The sequence below is a fragment of the Hyalella azteca genome, unplaced genomic scaffold, assembly GCF_000764305.2.
Source record: "Hyalella azteca isolate HAZT.00-mixed unplaced genomic scaffold, Hazt_2.0.2 contig14503, whole genome shotgun sequence".
Taxonomy (NCBI): domain Eukaryota; kingdom Metazoa; phylum Arthropoda; class Malacostraca; order Amphipoda; family Hyalellidae; genus Hyalella; species Hyalella azteca.
In genome coordinates, this window is record NW_025944383.1 from 56017 (window position 1) to 80458 (window position 24442).

General features: G+C 36.9%; 1 protein-coding gene across 1 annotated transcript in view; it reads left to right on the forward strand.

Moving 5' to 3' along the window:
- Positions 1-356: 356 nt before the first annotated feature.
- LOC108681724 (neuroligin-2) overlaps positions 357-24442 on the forward strand; it is a 74116-nt gene continuing 50030 nt past the window's right edge. The window contains exon 1 of the mRNA XM_047884081.1: positions 357-438. Coding sequence (XP_047740037.1) covers positions 357-438 — 82 coding nt within the window. The remainder of the gene's footprint in view (positions 439-24442) is intronic.

Here is a 24442-nt window from a genome sequence, read left to right on the forward strand (position 1 = left end):
ACATCCTCGTTTTCGTGGTCATAACATTCCTTCCGTTCCCATGAGAGTTCAACATTTTTAAACCGTTTGGTGGTTGCAGTTCTACGTATAATAATTCATGACTTGCCATCCGTTTTCTCATCAGTTCTTTACTTGGTGATCAATTTCCTTGCCGCACATTTGCATTGTTCCGAGTTTTGGCACCGTCTTATAATATCCGGCGTATGATTACTGGCGTTGTTCTCATGCCCAGCCGCTATTCCGGAGCGTCGAGTCTAATCTTGAGCAGCGAGTGAAACTCAGGCACCTGCATGGCCGACGCTAGCAATTCTTAGGGCGAGCATAAAGCGAGAGCGCGTCGTAATTGTCCCCTGGTAATGCCTCTCTCTGTCTTGGATCTAATTAGCAGCCGCGCTAAAAACCTCGGCTTCCGCTTCAAGGCGATGCTCTTCACTCAAGGTGAGACTTAGGTCCTTTCTTCCACAGCCATTAATTTCTTCCACGCTCTGAAATTTTAAGTCTAACGGCAATATCATTTGAAGTTTATCTGGAACCAGCTGTACTAATATGAAAATTTTATGAGCTTCATCCAACGAAACTATTAAACCAGGTTCTTTTAAGAGATTCAGGATAAATTTTTAGCTGCAATGAAAGTTATCTATCCTATACCCGGTTTGCATTATAGTAAATATTTTTCCGCTTCTTCTGCAGTTGACCCAGGCTTTCATCAATTATACGAGGCACTTATTATTACTTCAATAAAGATTATTCGGATTCAGAAATAACAATCCCACGTCACTCATTGGCTACACCGTTGTAAGCTTATTAGGGCCCCTGAAACTCATTCTCTTAAGCCTCTTATCGATCACTCGCGACCTGCCAGGATATCACTATGCCGCATAAATATTAGCCGGGAAATAAGGTAATTTAACCACGGGAAATAGAGCGAGACCAATGATAGACCAGAATAGATAGAGACCAATGATACCCAGAGCAAAATTTTTACTCATTTTGCAGTCTCTTGACGCACCGTGTTTTGGCTGTACGGATTTCATAAAATCTCTAATTGCTCGCTATTTTCCTTGAATTGAATATGTTTACTCGCCGCTCGGAAAAAGTTATAGCAACATCCAATCAATATCTTAATCAACAAATTTGGATTCAGGATATCATCCTGTCGGTAGGACAAGATCTCATCAAATCAGATCTTTCTGAATTTAATTATAACTTGAAATTTAAGAGGAAATAATTATTCGTCTCATCATGACTAAAAAATACTGTCCATTCACAATAATTATATTATCAAATGAAGTTATGTCTCAAGTTATCGTCTTCAAGTTACTTCTAATCAATATCACACTAGATTAATTAAATGTAACATTATATTAATTAATTGTCACATGAGATCCGTCAGTCATCAATTCACAATAAATATATTTTGTTTACTGTGACTCTCCTGACACACGGCGCCAAAGTATAACGCATTACATGACAAGTTATTTCCTTACTTTTCTCATCCAATGAAGTTCTTTCTAGAGATCTACAATAACCCTGATTAGATTAGGTTGTTGATCGCATAAGAAAAACTATACGCAGAAAAAGCCTACAAATGCAGTTCATTGTATGATTTTTTATCACATCCCTTATATAGGGTTCTTTAAACAACAATTCATGAACGCCAGTGTTTTAATTTTCCTTGAATGTGAATGAAGTTACATTCCCGTACCTCTAATTAGCGGGCAAGAAAAACTCGATAAAATTTTAGATTAAAAATAATGAAATGGTTTAATGGTATCTGTGACCGGAAAAAAATATGCGAAAGTACATACAGCTGCTGTATCTAAATTCTGCATCTGTCATCGGGAGAAAAAGATGCTAAAATACATACATTTTGGATCTCTAAATCCGGAGCAGGACGACCTACGAAGCAAAAAGCTTCCTCCCAACTTTGGTCGAGCCAACACTCCAATATCAAAGGATCATCGACTGATGCCACGGCCCTGATTGTTCAGAGGCCTCCGAAATTTAGGCCAGGGCTCTTTTACGGCCCTTCTATCTGACTTTCACTTGTTATTTTTAGCGCATTTTCTCATTTATGGAAAAAAGCGCTATTGTGCTCGTCGTGTCCGTCCGTCTGTCTGTCCGTACGTCTGCCCGGTGACTTCACAGACGGGCGGACGAGAAAATTTTTCGAGTTATCATAGGTCTCAACGAATCCTACTATCATTTGTAGCTTCTAAATTTTCTATATTTTCGTCTTCAGATGTCCTGTAAATCCGTCTTAACAATCGAGGTCTCGGTGCAGCTAAATTAATTTTAGATTATAGCTAAGCTAAGATTTAAAGCAGCTAAGATTAAAAATGTTAATTTAAAAATTACTATCTGACTCCGTTTGTGGAACTTGGTTGTTGAAGTTAAAAAAAAACTCAGTTTTCTCGTTTATTAATCGTGTACCCTCATCCAGATATATTTAGTTAACATTTTCGGCATCACAAAAGAGTTCATCACGAAGGTCCCAGACCACATTTAACATTAACGACTCTCCTTAAATAATTGCATTTTTAACATTGCATTTCTAACTGGAAATTACAAGTTTCAGTGCCATGAAGCGCTTATGTCAATTCAAAGTTCACAACTTAAGCTTGATTTCCAATACTCATTTCACAAAACATAACTTGCCCATAAAACCTCTCGTCGACAAGCCCCAATTTTCAAATCAGTTATCCACGTTTTATGAATTGTCATCTCATTTCATTTTCCGCAATTTAATGTGACTGCTATAAATTGTTTTGTGTGGGAATTTCATTCCCGGTTCCCTGACATGAAAGTTAAAATGGACGCTGGTGCGTTGGTTTAGGGCAAATGTTTCAAATGATGCACGACGACCTCGGAAATGTCACAATAATTTCAAAGGAAATAGAACCGACGGCGGGCAGCCTTCCACTGTGGTCCCTCATGGCCGAGTTCAATGGTTGGGAAGGGGTAGGATGGAGCGGTGGAGTGGTAGGATGGAGTGGTAGGATGGAGTGGTAGGATGGAGTGGTAGGATGGAGTGGTAGGATGGAGTGGTAGGATGGAGTGGTAGGATGGAGTGGTGGGTGGAGTGGTGGGTGGAGTGGTAGGATGGAGTGATAGGATGGAGTGGTTGAGTTGTAGGATGGAGTGATGGAGTGGTAGGATGGAGCGGATGAGAGCGGATGAGACCGTATTTTGTTGTTGTTTCGGGATTGGTAAAGTTGAAAACTTCACTACTAATATTATTAGGTCACCAAGATGAAATTTTCATAAAGCAGGTTCGTAAGCTTCACAATCGCTGATCTCTCTTCTTAATGCTTGCCGGTAATTATCCTTGTCTTCGGACGTTCTCGGCTACAATTTTTTTCAAGTTCCGATTACCGCACGTTTCTAAACTACAGGTACAATTTTACAAAGGCACTGCAACAACAGCATCATGGATTCTGCAGCTAAGTTTTCGCATGATCGTCTGATCAGTCCCACAGTTTATTGCTCTATTAACATGCTCCCTAATTTTTTCCTTTATCTTGTATTTTATTCCTCAAGAAAACTAGAGGTTCTCGTCAAGGTATCCAACTCCCAAAACATTTTCTATTGTTGACCTACCTGTCCAGCCTTCTCTTCTAAGTTTTCTCATATTGTTAGTTCATTGTTATCATATAGTGGATGCGTTCGTCTTGATATCCTTGCACTATATGTATTTACCTCAGTTTTTGTTTCGTTGATCAGCGTAGTGTCATGTCCTTGACATATTGATTTAGTGTTGGGAGACTAAAAACATTTCTCTTGAATATGCACGCATGTGGCAACCTGCGACTATCTACCACCGGCTACTTGGGACTATTTAACTAGTGAATGTAGAAGGTCATGATTGCTTTGCCTTCGCAACCATATCTTTTATTTTTTTTTTAAGTTGGAGGCCTGTCCATTGTCCACTGAATTTCCTGAATCTAACCCAACTCAGAACGGGATTAGAAGCTAGTATCTCTAGCGGTCCATTGTACCTAAATCACGTTTATTTTTATTATATATATTTTTTTAATACTCGGATCAGCCTGTATTAAATTCTTGCCCTGTCATTTTCTCCTTTCACAACCACATGCTAGCTGATACAGAAAGTATCCATGATACGCGAGTTATATGCTCCTCCATCTCTCTCCTACCCCAGCATCAACATATAACGCCCTACCCTCGCATCAACATATAAGGCCCTACCCCAGCATCAACATATAAGGCAGGGTTGTGAACCGTGCCCCTTGCGGAAGACTGGGAAGGTCACGGCAGCTGAGAAGGAAATTAGGAAATTAGGCACAGGAACATATGGGCGACGCGCTGCACTTTATTACAAAGGAGACGTGGCCCAGCGGTGCTGAATCGCCTCGCTCGATGGAGAGTCAAGGAGGATTTTAGGGACCCGCTGAGATCTACGAGACGATTTGCTGGAGGGGCCACTAATTTCGGCGCCTGGGGTCCCTAAAGTGTAATTAAAACCCAAATTATGCTCATAATCTTCCTAAACTTCAACATAATTCGAGGCAGAGATCTACACGGGTTTTTCAATGGCTGGGCTAAATATATTCTCGTATTTTGACGATAGTTCTGCACACCTTTTGCCCGTTTGCTAGTTTCGGCAGAGATTATCCAATTACTAATATGAGGTTAATTATGAAGACTGTGACTTTACTCAATATATTCTCCAACTAACGCTAAATTTACTGTATGAGGAGGTACACTGGGAGAACAGGAATTTACTGATTTTTCAAGGTTATTCTCATCGCTGTTCAGTAGATCTTAAAATTTTGTTTTAATCTAGATATTTTTTTTAAATGCCTCCAGGAGGTTTCAGATCTAGATATTGAAACTTAGGAGATAAAGTTTATTTTAAATTAAGAAATTTAAATTGATCCGCTGGTCGCCTAGCTGCACTATGATACGTGTTATTCCATGCAACCAAAAGATTTAACTTCCATTGTTGACCTTTGACGTTAATAATGCCTTGGTTTTTATCAAAGTAACCCTCAATCGAATATATTAGTTCGAAACTTTGAATGATTTGGCAAAAAATCCTCTTGTTGTATATTTTATATGTAATCAAGAATGCAAGTTTTATTTTCCGTTTTGCATAGTAAAATTTGCGGATTTTTGATAATTTGAAGAAGAATTTAATATTTTCTCCGTCACTTTTTTCGAATTACCAATTTAATGAAATAATAATAATTACAATAATAAAAGTATTAATTGAATCGTGCGTTCATTTTTTTGATTGATCAAGTTTTGTTTAAAATCGTTGTCATGAAGTTCGATTTCACAGCAGTTGGGCTGCCACCTGTGTTGGAATTTACTCGTGCAGCCTTTTAGTTTTGTTGGTTCAAGCTTTTTCATCCCATTTGCCCAAGCTATTCTTCTCCCATTTTGTGCGAGAGTGAACAAAATATACGAGATATGAGAAAGTCATATTTTCATATCTCGACCGTTTCGTTCCTATGTCATGTGACTTACGAATCCCATTGATGCCTCCTGTACCGTAGAATCTATATTGAGAATAGAATTTCTGTATATACATTTCTATAAACAAATTTTCAATGATACGGATGTAGTTTTAAAGAAATGATATTGACGAGTCTTATAGTTTTACTCTGAATAAAATACAATACTCGATAAAAACTTCCACCACAACAAATCATTTTCACGAAACCTCTGCAAGACAAATTGGAATTCAGTAACTGGCTTTTTGGTGAAGGACTTCAGAAAAATTTAATTTTTATTCACGAGAGCGTAGGTTCAACGATACTTTTAGTTGAAGTTTTTCTTCTCTTCATCGGAGCGTCAGCGCGAATGTTACCTCAACAGATTTATTTATTTTCTCCCCGTTCAAATTTAATGCATTTTTAACAAACTTCAGTTTGCCGTCTAGATTTATTTTGATATGTATTCAGTTTATTAGATCGCAGCTGGTCTTGACTTGCTCCGGAAAGATTGCGCTCATAAATGCACAGCATGTAGAACTTTCTGGTTAATCAAACAAAATTTCAGAAAACCGTTGTCATCGGTTGAAAAACATCTGCAAAGTGTATGCTAACTTGCAACCGGCGCAACATTTTCTCCGGCTGGACAAAGTAAACTTACTGTGAAAAAACTAAGGATTTCCTTTAAAAGATTTCATTTTGACTACAATGGTTTTGCTCAGAAAGAATTCATCAAAAGAAATGCTCGTCGTAGTCATTATTTGCTGGTAGGTTTGTTGGAAGGCTGGCAAAAAACATCGTTATGAAGATAAAAGACACGGCGCCTTGCGCGGTGTCTTCTCCAAAGCGCTTGAGTCGGCGACGTTCTTCCATGTGAAGAAAAGGAGGCGACAAAGTGAGAAGGATGAGAGTCTGTAGAGGATTTGCCGGCATTGTACCTGAACTCGTTTCTATGAGCATTCCTAATGGTTAGGGCATGCAAGATCACGCTTCTGGAATCTGTTTCGCTATTCTGCCAAAACACTGAAACATCACCGGCGCGCTCCAGAGTCTTTGTTCATGTACAGAGCTCCATAGGATCCCTCATCTGGCGCCACTCCAAAGCGTTCTTCTCGAGGCTTTAATGTAGAAATGACGGCATCGATTTCTTTGCAAGACCGTGAAGAAATGCCTGAGGCCGGGAACTATCGAGGCATCCCTTATTTAGAATAGAGGCGCAAAACGAGCGATTCTTTTATTGGTGAATATTATGTTAGACATTCACTTCTTGCGACATTCGTATCCACATAATTTGAGGTCGAAAAAGTTTTTTGTGATAGACTTTACACCTGAGATTTTTGTTGCCAATAAATCAAGTGAAAGCAGTGGATTTGTTAAGATGGGTGCTTTCATTTGCTTGCTCGATGCTCGGCTTCTGCCAAGTTCTGTTGACTTACGCATAGTAAGAAGTTGTTAAATAATTTGAACATCAAACTTGACGAATGGCGAGTTTCCAGCGATAAACGAGTATTTCGATTATCACCTTCTAAAAAGTATTAGAATACATAGCAAAATTCTAGGATAAAATGACTTTTTAAACAATGATTAAATAACTTATAAATCAAGACGGCTATCCGCTATTATAGTCTGGAAAATCTCGGTTACATTTTTTTCGTTGATCGGATGCAAACTTACTATATATTCGTGCATGACGGAAACGACTTATAGAATAACATTTTTGGTGATAGCTTGATTAACTATCAATCATAATCGCCGAAAGACTGAAGGGTCTTTCGAGGGTCTTTGTTCATGTATACTTCTTCAAAGAATTGGAATAAAACGACGTACAATGTTTATCGTCCTGTGTGACCGACGATATGATAGGTTAATTACTATAGTTTGAACGAACATCATTAATGGGAATTTCAATAGGAATAATTTACGGAAATAAAAATACTCCAGCATTTATTTTTACTACTTTAAATATCGTATGCAGCTCCCATAGAGCGAGTTGACGCAAGAGCCGATTTTTTCCGCAGACCTCGTACGTCTCGCGAATAAGTTTCGCCTTGCAGCCGTAAACGTTAAAGTCGTTAAAAACGCGCCCGTCGCGCACATTGCTTCGCTTTCACGGCCCGCTAAGCAAAATTGAATAATTTCACACCATGTATTTTAAGTCGAACATAGCATTTTTTCTCGGCTAGCGCGGGAATTTGAAATCTTTCCGGCTGTTGCAAGCGGTCGTAAACAGCATCTGAGGCAAATTAAGTGTGGCCCAACTCCGCTTCTAGCTCCAAGCTTACGGAACAACACTTGCTTATAATACGAGGGAAGTGAGGTGAAGTGTTACTGTTGTTTTTGGTACACTATCCTTCTAATTGAGAACCAATTAGGATCTCAAGTATTATTAATTGTTTATATGATCTCATGTATTAATAATTGCAATATATAAGTTTATGTATGAATTTTTCTCGAGGTTTGGACATTTTCTGTAGTCTAATCGTTTGCATTATAAAAAAGTTATTTTTTCAATGAATTAGTGAGGAAGCGCGAGTATAATCATCTATATACCAGCCAATTCTAATTGTTGCTATCGCTTGTAGATGGAAACATTGATGTCGTGTTCGATGTAAGTTAAAATGAAGATTCTCATATTTTTCATGTGCTTTTTATGTGTCCTAATCGTAAATAACGCAAATTTGTTTCCTAATAAATTAAAATTGAAAATAATTTCTACCAATTTACAGGTGAGTGCTGATGCTGAGCAGTGTGATGGCGTGATGTACGTGAGTACAATTTTAAAAAAAATGTTTCAGAATAAATCTGTGCAATAATTTTAATTTTATTCTATTTTTACATGAGCGTTTTATTTGTTTAGGAAAAAATATTTAATTTCTTCAACTTGTAGGTTCGCTTGTTCTACATTACAACTGCTAATTTTTTTGTATATTCCAACTTTTAAACTGTGCTCTATAGCAAGCTGCTGCCCCTGTTATTTTTCGCAGACTAGTTGAGAAAAACTTCTTACAATAAGCGTTTTCGTGGCCTGCAAATTACAGTAAAATTATACGTAGAACCGTAGTTGAATGAATAACTGAGTGACATTAAACCACTTCACTTAAAATTGTACTAAAAATGCAAACTCCTGCCACGAACGTTACATAACTGGGTGAAAATCTGGTACGGTGTTGTTAATAATAATATTATTGTGGTATTTGGTCACGTTAACTGGTTAAATCATTTGCCGAAGAAGACCAAAATAGTTTTTAAATTTATAGAAGATATAAAACTCGTATACCTGTGTTACGTGTCATTAAACAATTGGAATTTGTTCAGTCAAAATCTTTAATCAAATTTTTATTTAGGAGACTTTTCAGGCCTCTCATGCTGGAGTTGTGAAATAAGTTAGAAATTTTTCATTCAATCTGATTGACTTGTCCGTTTTTAATGCTTATTATCATCTTCAATAACTTGATAGTCTTTTGATCAACATTAAAATTTATTTAGGGAAGTGAAGCAGAATGCAAACCAAATTCTTCATTGCGATGTGTTAGATATTGTTCAACGTTTTCTTCGATTTTGCCTGCATTTAATGATAACGCATGTGTCAACTGATCAAAAATGTACGAACGGAAGCCAGGTCTCGAAATGGAAAACATTGCCTACATAAATGTAATTGTATAGGGCATGCAATTATATAAAATTCGAAATGTATAAATAGAATCATGATCATCAGCATTCTTATAAGTGTGTTCTCGCAACACCTCAATAGTTTGTTCAATAGCGGCTATTGAACACTATTGAACACTATCGAACACTATTGAACACTATCGAACACTATTGAGCACTATTGAACTCTATTTAAGTGTTCAATGGTTTTCAATAGTGTTCAATAGTCTGCAATAGTGTATGTTTTCAACATACTAATTTAGTTAAATAGTCATCGCGCGAAAGTACGGGCCCCATATTGCACACCTCGTATCGAGGCAAAAGAATCATTCTTTAATCGGCCGCCCTTGCACCGCAAACTTTAACGATCCAACTTCTATTGAAGTTATTCCCGCCGCTCGAAGATCAATTTTTCAAGAAACTTGGGCTATTTTAAGGCAATCTTCTAAACTTTCCTTGATAAAGGCAAACGTTTTCAAATTTGTTACCATTTTTACTGTCAATTAGAGCTTTTTGTCTGTCAAAAATATTGCAAGGATTTTTGTGCTCAGGTAAATATTTTTTTGTGATGAGTCAGTTCCCTTAATATTTAATAACATTAATATTATTATATATTAATATTATTTTTAATATTTAGTGTGCAATATTTTTCGAGGGACAGATAATCTAATTCAACAGGTATTCGAATTGAACTATCAAATTATTCCTGTCTCCTATTTCTTAACAACGAATTAATTTCTTTGGATTAATACGTTTCTTTTCGCCATGACCAAGGTTTCTTTCAGATTATTCTATAACTGTGTTTAAATTAATTTGCATACAAATAACCCTCTATATAAAGAGCTGCCCTCAACACTTCATGTAAAAGATGAAAACTTTTTCGTTAAGTTACTGTGTGTTGTATCGAAATTTTTAAGTAGAAAGCTTTGAACAATGGCAGGAAGGATGGCAGGCAGCTTTTTCGAGATTAATCAAACAAAAAATATTATCAATTGAATAAATATACGCTTGCTTCTGAAAGCATGTACTCGATATTTGATTAGCATCAGTATCTGTTTCGGGGGTAATTACCAAATATCAATTCAATGCATTTGCTTGATATGCTAAGTAATTCATACTCTACATCCGTGCTTCTCAAAGCTCATTCATTTCACTCGAAAATTTACACTATTTCAAAACGATATGCAAAGTAGAAGAAAATTTCTTTAGAAAATTTCCACTATTTCAAAAAGCTTGTGAATTTAATTGAAATAAGGCGCATAGAAGAGCCTGACGTGCACTGCGATACCACAACGTCTAAAGCATGTCGAGTTCTGAGCATAAAATAATATATCTCCACAATGCCGTCTGAAGTTACATACGAAATACTCGAGTTTTGTTTGAGGCACACAAAACCTGCCACTGAAAAACTCGAGACAAATTCGTGGCCGAACTATGGTCGGCCAATCATGGCTGGATGTAACTCACCAAAACAGCGTCTTTTATTTTAACAGAGGACTGTGCACAATTCTGGGATTTTTATCCCGTAGTTTGAAACTTGATAAGCGTTCAACCAACAAAAGGATTATACAACAAAGCTGGCTTCCTGTAGTCAGCAAAGAGGATTTTTTTTCCGACACAAGTTTCAGTTGCATCGTTCAATGAATAATTGTATTTTAACTAAAGTTATCATCAGCTGACAAGCGATATGTTGTAGCGTGGGCTAAAGGATATTTATTCTTTAATAAATTTGTTCAGTTGATTTACCTTCGATTTTTGTATTGTTGCCCACATTCTTTCATAGCAGGCTTTCCGAGTTGTTGTCCAATTAGAGGAATGCTTTACTAGCAGCAATTGAGTTTTGGTACCCAGTTTTGCATCATGGTGATCTTCGCGGTATCTTGGTGACCGCGTTCCAAATTTTGATTCCAAATTCTATCATTAATGATTCCTAATTCCATCAAAAACACTTGTAATAAATATCAAATCAAACTCTTGCTTGACTGCTAAGAATTTTATTCCCTTTTCCAGTACATTTACAGTTTTTTACTTGCAGTTTGAGGCACGAAATTTTTTTAACCATACCGCCAGGTGTAACTCAGCCGGAAGCCTTGCTGTATGATTGCTACAGGATAAGGTCGACCTCTATTTTTTGTTCCCGTTTCCATCGATATCGGTACCAAAGATCATAATATATTGCTGTAGTATAGTTTACTACACCACTTTATTATTTTTCACATAACCACAAAGCATGGTCTTGTAATCATGCTAACCCTCTAATGTCACCACCAATAGTACATTATAAGTCATTTCATTCACAGTATGCGCAGAGAATCAGATGTTCATTTTGCCGGCATCGAGCACGTTTGCACTCATATAAGCCGGTGTTTGTTTGCAAGTAATTGACGGAGCTCTCCTGATCGCATTCAATATAGATCCTTGTAATGACTTGTAAACATTGCCTGCCTTTTGCAGCTGAACGCATTAATGAAGTTCCGTATCGCTGCTGCGCTCTGACTCGTGCTCTGCGGTTGCAACCTTCATTAGGTTGCAACCTTCTCTTGTAAATCAACGAGTCTTTATGTAATTGAGGTATGCTTTTGCTTATTATATATTCATGACTATTGATGTGCTGAAATATCGGAAATCGTAATGATTGCTCTTGAGAATTTTTTTGCAATTTTCAAGCTTTTCATCGATCATTTTCTTGTCGAATTCATCATTATCATACCAAATAAAACTTCCGCGTCTTTTTCATATGACGGTGTTTGCTACTTGTCTCAAGGCATGTTAGGTAATGGTCTTTCCGAATTCATAAACTATTCGTACAAATCTTCGATATATCTCGGCAAATAATGTAGAATTTTAAACAATTGTAGACACGTCCATAACGGGGTATATCATTTGTCCCTCCCTCATTGTTCGTGAATAAATCCTTTCAATACGAAGATACTTGCATGGAACCAAATTGTTTCAATATAAATAGATTCCATTGCTGTTATACTTATTGAAATTCTACGTATATGCTTAATTTCTCTTTAACCCTGTCTCCAGTCTGGCTTTGCTGGTAAAAATATTAAGCTGTTAACGGAGACTTGAAAGTTCCATGTTGCATTATAACACATACTTTTTTAACTGCAGCGTTTCCGTTGCTGTTCAATACATTCGGTCTATTTCCCTTTTTAGATCACCATGATGCTAATAAGTTTGTGGGCTTTGAAAGAGTCCGAAATAATCTTAAGTTTGTGAAGTGGTTTATTGTCACTCAATTATTCATTGAAAACCGTCGTTCCTCCATTGGCTCAGCTTTCCGCATGTTTGACTACTTCAATGATTCATATTTCATAAGCAATAAATTATACATGGTGCAGGAGAACCAACGCTCAGTTGTTTAACTTCCTTCAAACATAATATCAATTACCTTAGCATATGAAAATTCGCACTAGAATATTTTAGCTCATTTTGTTAAACTATCTAAATACATTTCTGTATAGTCATTTTCTTTCGGCATTTTTCCATGTGTCATATAATTAAAGTAGGTTAATTTAGTCTGTGCAATAACGTTTTGATGCAATTCTTGCAATGCTAACTGATCAACCTATCAGATTTTCTTGCAATTTTTTTTCAGGTTTTCATCCATGCACTGAATAATTTCAGTCTCTGAGTATTTATTATTGACCATTTTTGATATTAGAAAGTATTTATTGATAAGGGACTTCTTTGTGCATTATTAGGGTTATACTGGTTACTAATTTAGTATCGTTTATCGATTTAATTTTTAGCGCATTTTCTCATTTATGGAAAAAAGGCGCTATTGTGCTCGTCATGTCCGTCCGTCCGTCCGTGACTCCACGTTTTCGTCGACGAGAAAATTCGCTCTCTGTCACTCACTGCAGTGAGTATTGAGTTATATTTTTTAAAGATGTCATAGCGAACAATCGTCTATATCTGAGCTCCTTGAATTCAATGGCCATGAACAAATTTACCGATCAATAATAAACTCCAATACAAATTTCTCTTGTAAAAAAAATGTTCTCGCATGCCATTTGCGATATTCAACAGTTTTTTAATGTTAAAAAGTTTACAGCGTGGAAAATAAGCTTGTCGCAATCTTGATTGCAAAAGAGAAGGTGTAAGAAGTGTAGGAAAGCATTGCATGCAAAGAGCCACTCTAGGATCCAGCGTCGGGTTGTAAGGGAGAAGTATGGCTAAAGTTTTAAAGGCTCTCTGCAACAAATGGCTGTCTAACTTTGCTCTGCCTCTTCTGACAATATTGTACGACGTCACGGATACATTTTTACTCAGTCCAACTTTTTGTATATCGGAAAAAAGGGCAGTAATTTTGTTTTTCTGAATTTTGCTGGTACGACTCCAACGAATTGTTTTTTTTTTTCTACGCATAAATACTTAGTGTAAGGTTTTGTAAATTCTGTGACGGTAAATAATTTTTAATTTGATATTTCATTATCAATGAAGCCGCAGAATAAATAAGCCATCAATAAATTAAAACCAAAGAAAAGTGCTAAATTGTGTCAAAGATCACGCACTCCCACTTTTATTGTGATTAAACACAAACACTTCAAATGAAGTATAATATAGGAAATTAATAAACAAAAGTATTTAAGAAGACGGTGGTAGTCTGGAATTGTCTGAGATCGTCATTTAGTGTAATACAAAGGCTCATGCCGTCTGATTTCTATCTAACATTTATAGTAACATTATTTTATAGTAACATTATTTTATAGTAACATTATTTTATGGCAACATTATTTCATATTACCATTTTTCAGCCCTGATACATTTCCTTTTCCTTCGTGCACTCAGTTATGTTTTTTCAGCCCAAATTTTTTGTTCAACAAATTTTCAGAAGAATTCGAACAATTTTGAAAATTTTCGAGCAAAATGCTTTATTCGATCTATAAGATAGTTTCTCAAGGTTATTGATTCATTATCCGCAATTTTGCGGTTGCTCGTCTCACATCTCATTTATCTTTAATTAATGTCATGATATTGATAAATATTATATTATGATGTTGATCATTGGAAGTTTGCTAGTAAGGTGCGTGATGTCTGCCAGAGCTGGTGCACAATATCTCACATGCATACACAATAACAATGTCGTAAATAATAAGTTTAGGTGCATTAAATATCTCTGGAGGACGGCAAAGTTGAAATTGCTAGTTCCGTAATGTGCTCCTGACTTCTTACGAACTCCTCGCAATATTAGCGTAATTTCTGCAACCGTTCTCGACTGAAGGAACGGCTATGTTGTTTGCGTCGTACGGTCTTCTAAGAATTATTTTCAATTTCTATTTAGCTTATATTATTTATTTAGCTTATAATATTTGTTTAGCTTATATATATTATTTAGCTTCTATTATTTATTCAATTTATTTTATTTTTTAGCTTTTATTTTTTATATATCTTATATTATTTATTTAGCTGGCACTAATTATTTCACTTATATTATTTATTCCGCTTTTGTTATTTGTTTAGCTTATATTATTTATTTAGCCTTTATTATTTATTTAGCTTATATTATTTATTTGGCTTCTATTATTTATTTAGCTTAGATAATTTCTTTAGCTCATTTATGACCCTGGAAATATCTGCTTTATTTAAACAGCATCGCTGGCTTTTTGGAGTGTTTGCATTGTTCTTGCGCTAACGATCTGCTGTCGCTCAAGCTCTCCTATAATTGCCCTGAAGTGCTGATGAGATCTGCTAGAGAATGAAAGTGAGAAGTTTCTTTATCAGCACAGGAATGGAAAATCTATATTCAAAGCATGTACACTTATTGTGTACAAATCATGTTACTAAGACGTAGTGTATTTATATTTTTAACTTGAACCAAAACGCTGTTGAGAAAACTTCGATCATATTAGCCCAATCTGGAATGAAGATTTTTTTGTTCCCTGAGAATTAATAGAAGGTTGTTGGCTGCTTCAAAATCCCCCAAACTCAATTTAGATTTTTAGGGTTTTTAGTTTTTAAGGGTTTAAATCGCTATACCGAATTACTATTAAAAATACACAGAGAAAAATTCGTTGAAATGTGTTCAAAATTCCATGAGAAGCTTCATTTTGTGGTCGTTTTTTTTCAGTAATTCATGATGGAAATGCACAAGTGTATTATAATCCCGCTAGTACGTGTGCCATGTGATCATGCGAGTCTATCCTGTAATTGTAAGCATAGCCAATGTAGGCGCGAAGGCATTTGGCCTCCGCCTTGATCGCGCTGACTTGAACAATAGACAAGCCCTTTTCTAGCCTCTTGACACCTATACGTTCTTGATCCGTTATACAATTTCAGCAGTTTATGGATATCGTCTACAGCAAGATTGATTTATACTCTGTAATAAAGTTAAAAGAAGCACTGACATTCGTCGTTTTCATTCACCTTGAGCCGAATCCAGTAGCGAATGCACAACGGTCTTACTGCGAAACCCCTGCTCTGTTTTAAGCACTTACAATAAGCGCAAAGAGAAATATTCGTATTCGTCAAAGAAAGAAGAAAGCGTAATTTTGTTTTTCACTTCTTCGCAGCTGTAAAGGCGCGTCTCTCTCCAGATTACAAATTCACAAGAGGACGTCACAAAATTTTCATCCTTAGTGATATTCACGGATTTCTATCCTGTTAAGCTTTATAACGAAAATAAAAGTATCCCCCAGACTAACCATATTAAAATTCTACTTATTTCTCCCTTCCGACTGATAATTAATTAACGCTTCCGATGTTCAAGTGTAAGCTACTCACGAATCTTTGCTACCAAAGCTCAATCTAATGAGCGATTCAATGTAAATTAAGAAATCTGATTACTCATTCTTTAAATTTGAAAATTATCGTGCAATATTAACTCGAGAAACTAACACAACAATAACGGTCTTGTATTCAAGTATATTAAATTTAGAACAGAACAATTTTATCAGTCTCAGATACGCGCTGGTCTTGAATTCCAGCCTCCGGAGCTTGCAACGTTCAGTGCGCAGCGAGGCGCCTAGATGGTCGAGCAGCGCTCTATTATTTGCATTTCTAATCTGTAATTCGCGTTAAAATTGCCTCAACGTATTGGTATTGGCAGAAGCTGCTTTCGATAACCTCGTGTATGCACTATACATGTGGCGTGTGTTGTCTTAGAGCTAACTGAAGCTGAGCTGTGCGAGCATTAAAATCGCATGGCTTGAAACGACCGGAATGTGTTCCTTGAAGTTGACGCAACATTTATATTATGCAGAAAGTTCATGTTGAAATCTAAGTAATTTGACTATGTATTGTGTATTATAAGTTGTATTATTAATGCATTATGGCTCTGCCCGCTGTATTACGAATAGTGGTATTATTTTTGTTTTTGATTTTGTATTCAACTGGAAAAAATTAGAATGCCTCAGGCTACTGGACGTTGAAGGATTAATTGCCGATGAACTAAAAGAGGTTAAAAATGCATCCGTCGACACGGAATCAAACCATGAGAGTTTGATGCTTTTAGAATGGTAGGAATCCTCAGTGCTCGAGAGCCACTTTATAATTCGAACTAAGCACACAATTCTAAAGCTCCAATAGCACATTAAGGAGGCTCTTAATGCCACCGAATTAATACTTGTCGGCCATTACTGAACCATTGGCTGACAGTTACAGCGACGTCCTTCTGAGCATTTTTGAATGGACTTTACTACTGCTGAGGTGATAGCGAGCGAGCGGGTACTTTGTTCCATGCACTTGTCCATTATTAAACGTAGTCGAGACAGCTGATCTTAGCTTAAGTCCTCAGCAGACGACTACCGTGAGTAATTCGACTGTCGCGAGTCCTCTAGCCTATTCAAATCTCATTTAAATATTAAACCTGCGTGTCAATGACATTGAACGAGAAATTCCTATCATCAAAATACGGACAATGATGGTCCAAACTGTTGGAAAGCGCCTTTTGTTGAGGCCTTTGAACGTTAGGGTTAAAATACTTGAGAATTGTTGGTACTTTTTTAACATCTTTTTGATGATTATCATTGACATGACTTATGACGACAGTAGCGGTATAATCTTTTTGCCTCGACGCTTGTTTTACTCAACATTTATTAAGCCGGTTAGGAAATCGGTGCTGTCGAGGTTTTTATTACAATATCAGTCGAATCCTTTCCGAATTATAAAATATTTATGGTACTAAAAAAAATTCCTTTAATGATCCAATATATACATTTGTTTCCTAAAAACTTGAATTACATCCGAATTCAGAAGCTTTTTTGACTACAGCCAACATATTAAATTGAGAAGAAGCGTTTGCTTTGGTCCCTGAATACCTTCACGAATTTTGTTTGTACTTCAGTTTTGGAACGCACAGCCGGGATCGTTTCGAGTAACTTGATACGGAGCGCTGGAGCGCAACGTGAGCTCCAGCTGCCTTTTGATCTGAGATGTCGGTAAAAACTTTTCTGTTTTTATGATCCAAATGAGCTCTTATGTTTGGCTTAGATCCCCCTGTGTCAAGTTGTTTTGAGGTATCATTCATGATTTCTAAAATTCCAACACACGTTTTATATATTTGTTTATTTTCGTCACTTGTTGACATAAACAAAATAAATTTTTAATACATTTAAGGAGTTTTTCTCTGCTTTGGAGGTCAGGAACTATATTTGACTGTTTAACTATTTCTTCCTTCATAAAATTTTTCATGTCAAGCGAACATGCAGAAGAAATTGTAGCAACGTTACGAAACTTTGGCAACTCTACACATGGTCAAATCGACCTACCAGTATGTACCAATGTTCTCTTATCTCATGAATAACATTAATAAGAATTGAATGATAATGAACGATGGATAAAATACTATAAATTAACCGCTAATATTTTGAATCAGAGGAAAACGGCAGGCACTTGCATCAACGTAATACCTCCAAGTGGAACTCGAAGCAAAAAATTTGGGAATCATTGAAATAAGGCAGAATTTTCTGGAAAGTTTTTTCTTGAAACACAAATAAGGCTAACCAATAAACGGCCCAAATCAGAAGTTGTCCTTCAAGACTACCATGGATGCTTGCTCTCGATACAAGACTACACAGCAATTGTTCATCCTGTCGTAGCTTTCACTTTCACACAAGGAAACCTAGCTGCTCCCACTAGTCTCGCTCCCACTAGACTCGCTCCCACTAGACTCGCTTTCACTAGACTCGCTCCCACTAGTCTCGCTCCCACTAGTCTCGCTCCCACTAGTCTCGCTCCCACTAGTCTCGCTCCCACTAGTCTCGCTCCCACTAGTCTCGCTCCCACTAGTCTCGCTCCCACTTTTCTCGCTCCCACTAGTCTCGCTCCCACTTTTCTCGCCCTCACTAGTCTCGCTCCCACTAGTCTCGCTCCCACTAGTCTCGCTCCCACTAGTCTCGCTCCCACTAGTCTCGCTCTATAGTCTCGCTCCCAACAAGCACTCTAGCATAATACAGAACGACTGAGATTAGTTCCATGTTCATATTTGATCAGTTTACAATAGCCCTCTGAAACAATGGCCCATGAACAGTATTTGTTCAAACACTGGAAATCCTGCCGGTCAAGGTTACTTGGCTTTCAGTGGGAATCAATGTTCCACCATCAAATGCAGTTGACTGTCAATAGGCACTTGTGTATTTATATCTACGTATTTATTCTGGCATCAACTAAATTTCAATCAGTATCCCCTTTCGCAAATAAGATTTCAAAAATTGCAATTGATGAATTCAGTATCATAGGCAAACTTGTCTGCTAATTTACATTAAACAGCCAGAAACTTGAAAATTACGTTTCAGATCGAACAATGGTCATCTAAAATATCACTTTCTTCCTAGTAAACGCCCTGCTTATATTTTTAACTCAACTACATCGTATTAAAAAACTTGGTATTTAATAAAAAATAACATATATTTTTTAAATTGCTATAAGATTAATGCAATTTCGTAAATGATACCGAACCAAATTTTTGAAGTCATCCCGCGTGAATTAAAGTTATTACACGATACCCAATACATGACATATCCCTCTACAATACTCTTAGAATTTATAGTTGTGAATGCCTCCACGTGAGGGACCGAATCGAATTTTGCTGGAGCTGATGAAAGTGGCTATAAAGAAACCAACTTTGCCAGAGTCACGTCTCAAAAGCTCTATATTTTATTACGTGTGAGGAATCATTTTTACCGAGTCAGCATTTTGCAGGCGAGGCAGGTTTTTCCCGCTTGCAAGGCCTCCCTTAGCTCTATAATGCAGTCCTAATGGAAGCAAAAATGGGCCTCTTCCATAATCATTGTCCATAAGCAAGTTATCGGCAGCCGCGCTAACTTCCCAACCATAAATTACGGAGGCACTAAACCTCCCCGTGCAGTTTTTTAAAGCGGCCACAATACGAAGAAGCTTCTTCTATGATTTACTTTCTCGCAATCTTAAGCTTTCTGTACTTGTTTGAAGGCAGCTTTACGTTCTTGCGTCAGGTGTAGGCCATTAATGACTGTAAATTGGTAGTGAGCGATTACATACATTTGATGTATGTAATCGCCGGTTCTACCGGTATTAGATAGATGAATTATTCTAAAAACCTGTCATAGATTATTCTTTTCTATGGAGCGCATTTGATCGCTTTTAAATCGAGTGTCTAAAGTAATCAAATTTGGTATCAAGTGATACTAAAATGACCAAGTGATATACTTCATTCTAAATACCAAGTGTATAAAGTATATAAAAACATTCACTAGAAAAACATATTTATTTACCTTCAACTGGTTAACCCTGATTTATTGCTGTTTTTTTAACACTGATTTATTGTTGTTTTTAAGTTGTTTCTCCGAATCGGATTAAATAAATTTTAATATGGCAATAAAACATTGTCCATCTTCTACTTTTTCAAGTTTTTAATAGAAGTATTGAAATCTTTGAAATCAGATTCGGAAATGTAACAAAGCCGGTTTAAAGAACAACCGTAAATTCGGTTTAACCATTTGAAGGTAAATATTTGTACGTATATCCTGGTCAAGTGTCAGCAGAAGCGCGCCATGTTTGTTGCACATTTCGCACGGAGTTGCCGTCGGAAGAAGCTCGATCTCCTGCAAAGATCCACGAGTATATTTCAGGAATTTTTCCTAGTGACCGGAGAGGCGCTGCCATTGCAAACGAACCAGTGGGAATTTTATTGCTGACTCAGGAGTTTCTGGGTCTCTCCCTCACACACAAAAAGCTCCCATAAAATGTTGCTAACTGGCGCTTGCGGAAGATTTTTGTCTTGCCGAGCATTCGGGCAAATTGACGACAATTGAGCTGAGTGGTAATTGCCACAGCCGAGTTGAGTTGGATGGTTTCGCTAGTGTACAAGCTTATGCGTTTTGCAGCGTGTACAAAGTCGCTGGCACAATTCTAATTCAGTTACTTTTGCCGGTCCATTGCGCTCAATTTGTATTTAAGTGTCAATGGCACTTTGATAGATAATTGTTGGTCATGTCAAATCAGACTAGAATATCGTTAAACGAAAGTTTTCAGAGATTATTTAGGAGCATTAAGAATGGCATTTCATATGTATAATTTGAATACAAAGTAAATCACTAAAAAGTCCACATCAAGCAATGAGCTTTAAGAAAAAAAAAGAGGTTCCCATTTTATCTCGATCACCGATAGTGAAATAAGCAATATACGTAATACATTAAAGCAAATTGTTCTAATCTGAGATGTTTGCGATTAGCGCTCCTTGTTTTTAAGAGGTTTGAAAAGGGCAAATCTGACGAGGTTATCTTCTCACATAACTTTGCTAATAACAGAACTCTGGGCAGTAATGTGCCCAGAGGGACACATGCGTCATCTCTCCATGAATAATAAAACCTTCGCGGACTTTGACAATTCCGCTAAGAATTTGCATACTCGGCGCGGTCCAGAGGTAAGCTTCGTAACAAATACGAGTGCCTTTGCCGCAAATCTTTTTCAGAGCCGTCACCAGATTGTTTTTATATTAGAAAGTTATTTGACGGTTTGAAGGGCCAATGGATCAGAGATTTTCTAGTAGGTAGAACACAACGTGTCAGTGGCGTGCCACAAGGAAGTGTTCTTGGGCCTGTTTTGCTCGTTGCTTTTGTAAATGATATGCCAAAATTAGTTTCAAGCGTGTGTTCTATGTATGCCGATGACACAAACGTTTATTATACAGTGAAGGGTGCGTCAAATAAAGTGCAATGGCAAGATTATCGTGATAGTTTAGTTAACTGAGCTCGTACGTGTCAGCTGCGTTTTAATGTTTAATCAGACTACACGTAGTTCTTGGATGCTGAAGCGAAGAAGCTGTTGTTTGTCGCTGTTATGCGCCCGAATCTAGAGTTTGGAAACGCCGTGTGGTCACCGTAATTTTTAATAGGACAAAAAATTTGTTGAGAATGTTCAAAAACGTGCAACAATCATAATTCCAGGCTTGTAGGCCAGTCCTATATATGAAGCTCTGTTATCGACGTCGGCATAGGGATCTCATCGAAGGATACAAGTATACTCAGGGTCTATACAAGGTCCCAGAAGGATTACTAGAATTTGAAACAAAAAACACCAGGGGTCACGGCTATAAACTAAAAGAATGCATTTTAACTCAGCGCGCGACGACACTTCTCGCTTCGAATCACCGACATGTGGAACAGCCTCCCTGAATCGTTGTTGACGCTCCGAGTATGAACGCGTTCAAGAACAGACTAGATAAAACTATGGAAAAATATATGTTCAGACTTGAAATACCTATCACCATATCGAACCAGGTGGAAGTCTAGTAGCTATTTCAAACTACCGTCAGTTTGAAAAAGATCCGGTCGATGGACCTGTTTTTAGATCTCCTGTGAATAAGTCACGAAAAGTTAGAGGCGGCGACAGGCCTCATCAGGCCTATTCTTCAGCGCCGACTTCACCATCATATTATGATATGATATATCTTTCGACTACTAGAAGAATAATTCTATATTAAAAACATAGATCTAAAAGAATTACACTTAAATTATTTTGCAACGGAATGGCTAAAAAATTTGAAAATTAATCGCTGTATTGAGCTTCGAATTTGTCAAAACCTAACCACGAGGTGCATTTTACTAGAATTAATTGTTCTTCTAGTTCTGTACTCCTAGTTCTGTTTTTCTAGTTCTGTTATACTCACAAGTGCAGGATTTCACGATAGTGCAGAAAATCTTAATAATCTCAATATTTACTAATACTGAATATTTACTTACTCAATATGCACAATACTATAAAAAGTATTGGGGATAGGCAACAGCCAATGGAGAAGTTTTTTTTTCAACTTATGACCATTATCAGGCAATCGTTGAATATTGAATTTTTTAATCGTTGTGTGTGAATTGTCGATATAAGGAATTCATTCCGCCTTCAACTAGGAAATAAACTCGAATGAATTCTACAATTTTTTCAGATTAAATTGCAGTTATCAACGCAGCCGAATAGTGCATTGCTAGATTTTACCCGATTGAATGAAGTCTCTATTGTGTTTGTTTATACTTTTAAGTAATTTGGCGTAAACATTGAGTTGCTCAAAGTTTGGATGGTTGAAGGCAACGATAATTTATTTAATTTATAATCAAAAATGAATAAACTCCCTATAAGGCACGGTTAGTATTTTTCAACTGTGTAGGTCGCGCCTCATGGTCTTACAAGCCTCAAGATGAACGGCACAATCGTGGCCAGAAAATGTGCAAGATTGTTTCTCGTGTGGGCGACGGCGACGAGTTTATTTCATACATTTTTATCGTACGCGCAATTCAGGGCCGCTCTTCGCGTGAAGTGGAATAAAAACTCCCATAATCAAGATCCATGAAGAGCCTCGCTCCTCCGTTCCCTGACTTGATAACCAGAGCCAACTTTAGCCTAAAACTGCTTCAAAGCTGCGCACGCTTTAGAGAAGAAGATACACATGAACGCTGTATTAAGTCTCGCCTAAACCTAAATTTGGCATTGAAATTTCAAGTTTTTCATCAAACAATTTGCACTGTCCTGCAGTATTGGTAAAATTTCGTCGTGACACTCGTGAAGAAAACATGAAGATATTTATCGCAAGGAGCAAGCGATTATAGAAGGTGTCTTGCGGCTGGGGAAAGTTTAACATAAGTTTAGAGACTATTAGAATCAGTAGAGGCTCTAACAAACATCACAATGTTTAGAATTAATAATCGCGTGGAAAGTATATTCCCATCTCACAAATTTATGAGCATTTCAATGTATTGATTTAAGAATGAAGAAGTAGAATATTTGAAGCTCTACTTATATTATTTTAATTTTATTACACAAGATGTAAAGCTGTACGCTGCTTGCTCGATTACCTGAGGAATAAATTACTTTTGTGATCTCCTATATTTACCACGAAGTAGGAATCTTTTATATCTTTTATGTTTTCTAGACTTTTGTTCAATTTGGGTGAAGTGAACTTTATTAAAAGGGAAAGATCCAAAGATCAATTGTCCAGTTCTTCATTCGGTCTTTACATTATTTATTGTGTTCAATGAAGTGGGTTTAGTGCTGAACAAAATATTTTTCTCGTGCCCGTTGTGGAAAAGTTTGACGATCTTTAAACCTTCATTGCGAGAGGCTTGCGGTGGCCAGAGACAACACAAATATGAAAAAAATTTCAAGAGCTAGTATATTTTTCATCGGCAAACACAGATGTGATATAAAAACTCTAAACAAATGCAAGCATTTACAAGTTTCAACGTATTTAACATTTTAGCGCACCAATTAAACCAACGAAATTTTTTACTGAACTGTTAAATTCACTTCGTGAATGAATTTAACTGTGATAAATAATTCACTTTGCCGCGATAAATAATTCAATTCGCCGTACTCTGAAACTTATTGTTTGCTCGCAGAATATTCGCCTCATTCTGCTGCATGCAGTAAGGAGATTGACCAGCGCGAGAGGAAGTTGCGGAGGCTACGCCAAAAGTTAGTAAGGCAGCCGAGCAATATGGTCGCGCCAGAGATAACTCGCATGGCCACGATAAGTCATATCACCGAGATGCAGACAGCGATAGATGTTATCCGCTCTTTACTCTTACAACGCCTTTGCGTTAGTAAAAAAAATAAATTTCATTTGATAATTAAATATTAGTATGTTGTATTGAAATCATCAGATGGAATTTCGGTTTTCTCGAATTGCATTCGATTCCGTTGGACTGTTACCGACGCTTTCTGAATATATTGTACCTTTGAAAATATGACTGCCACGTCTTGCTGCTGAAATAGTTATAATATAAACTATCTTATGTTATTTAGTATTTAATGTTACATTTTGAACCATACGAATAAAAATCTTTTTACAGACGGTGGAAAGATTGTTTTTTTCTAATTTATTGAGAATAGCGTTTATTAAAAATTTTTGGCGTTCA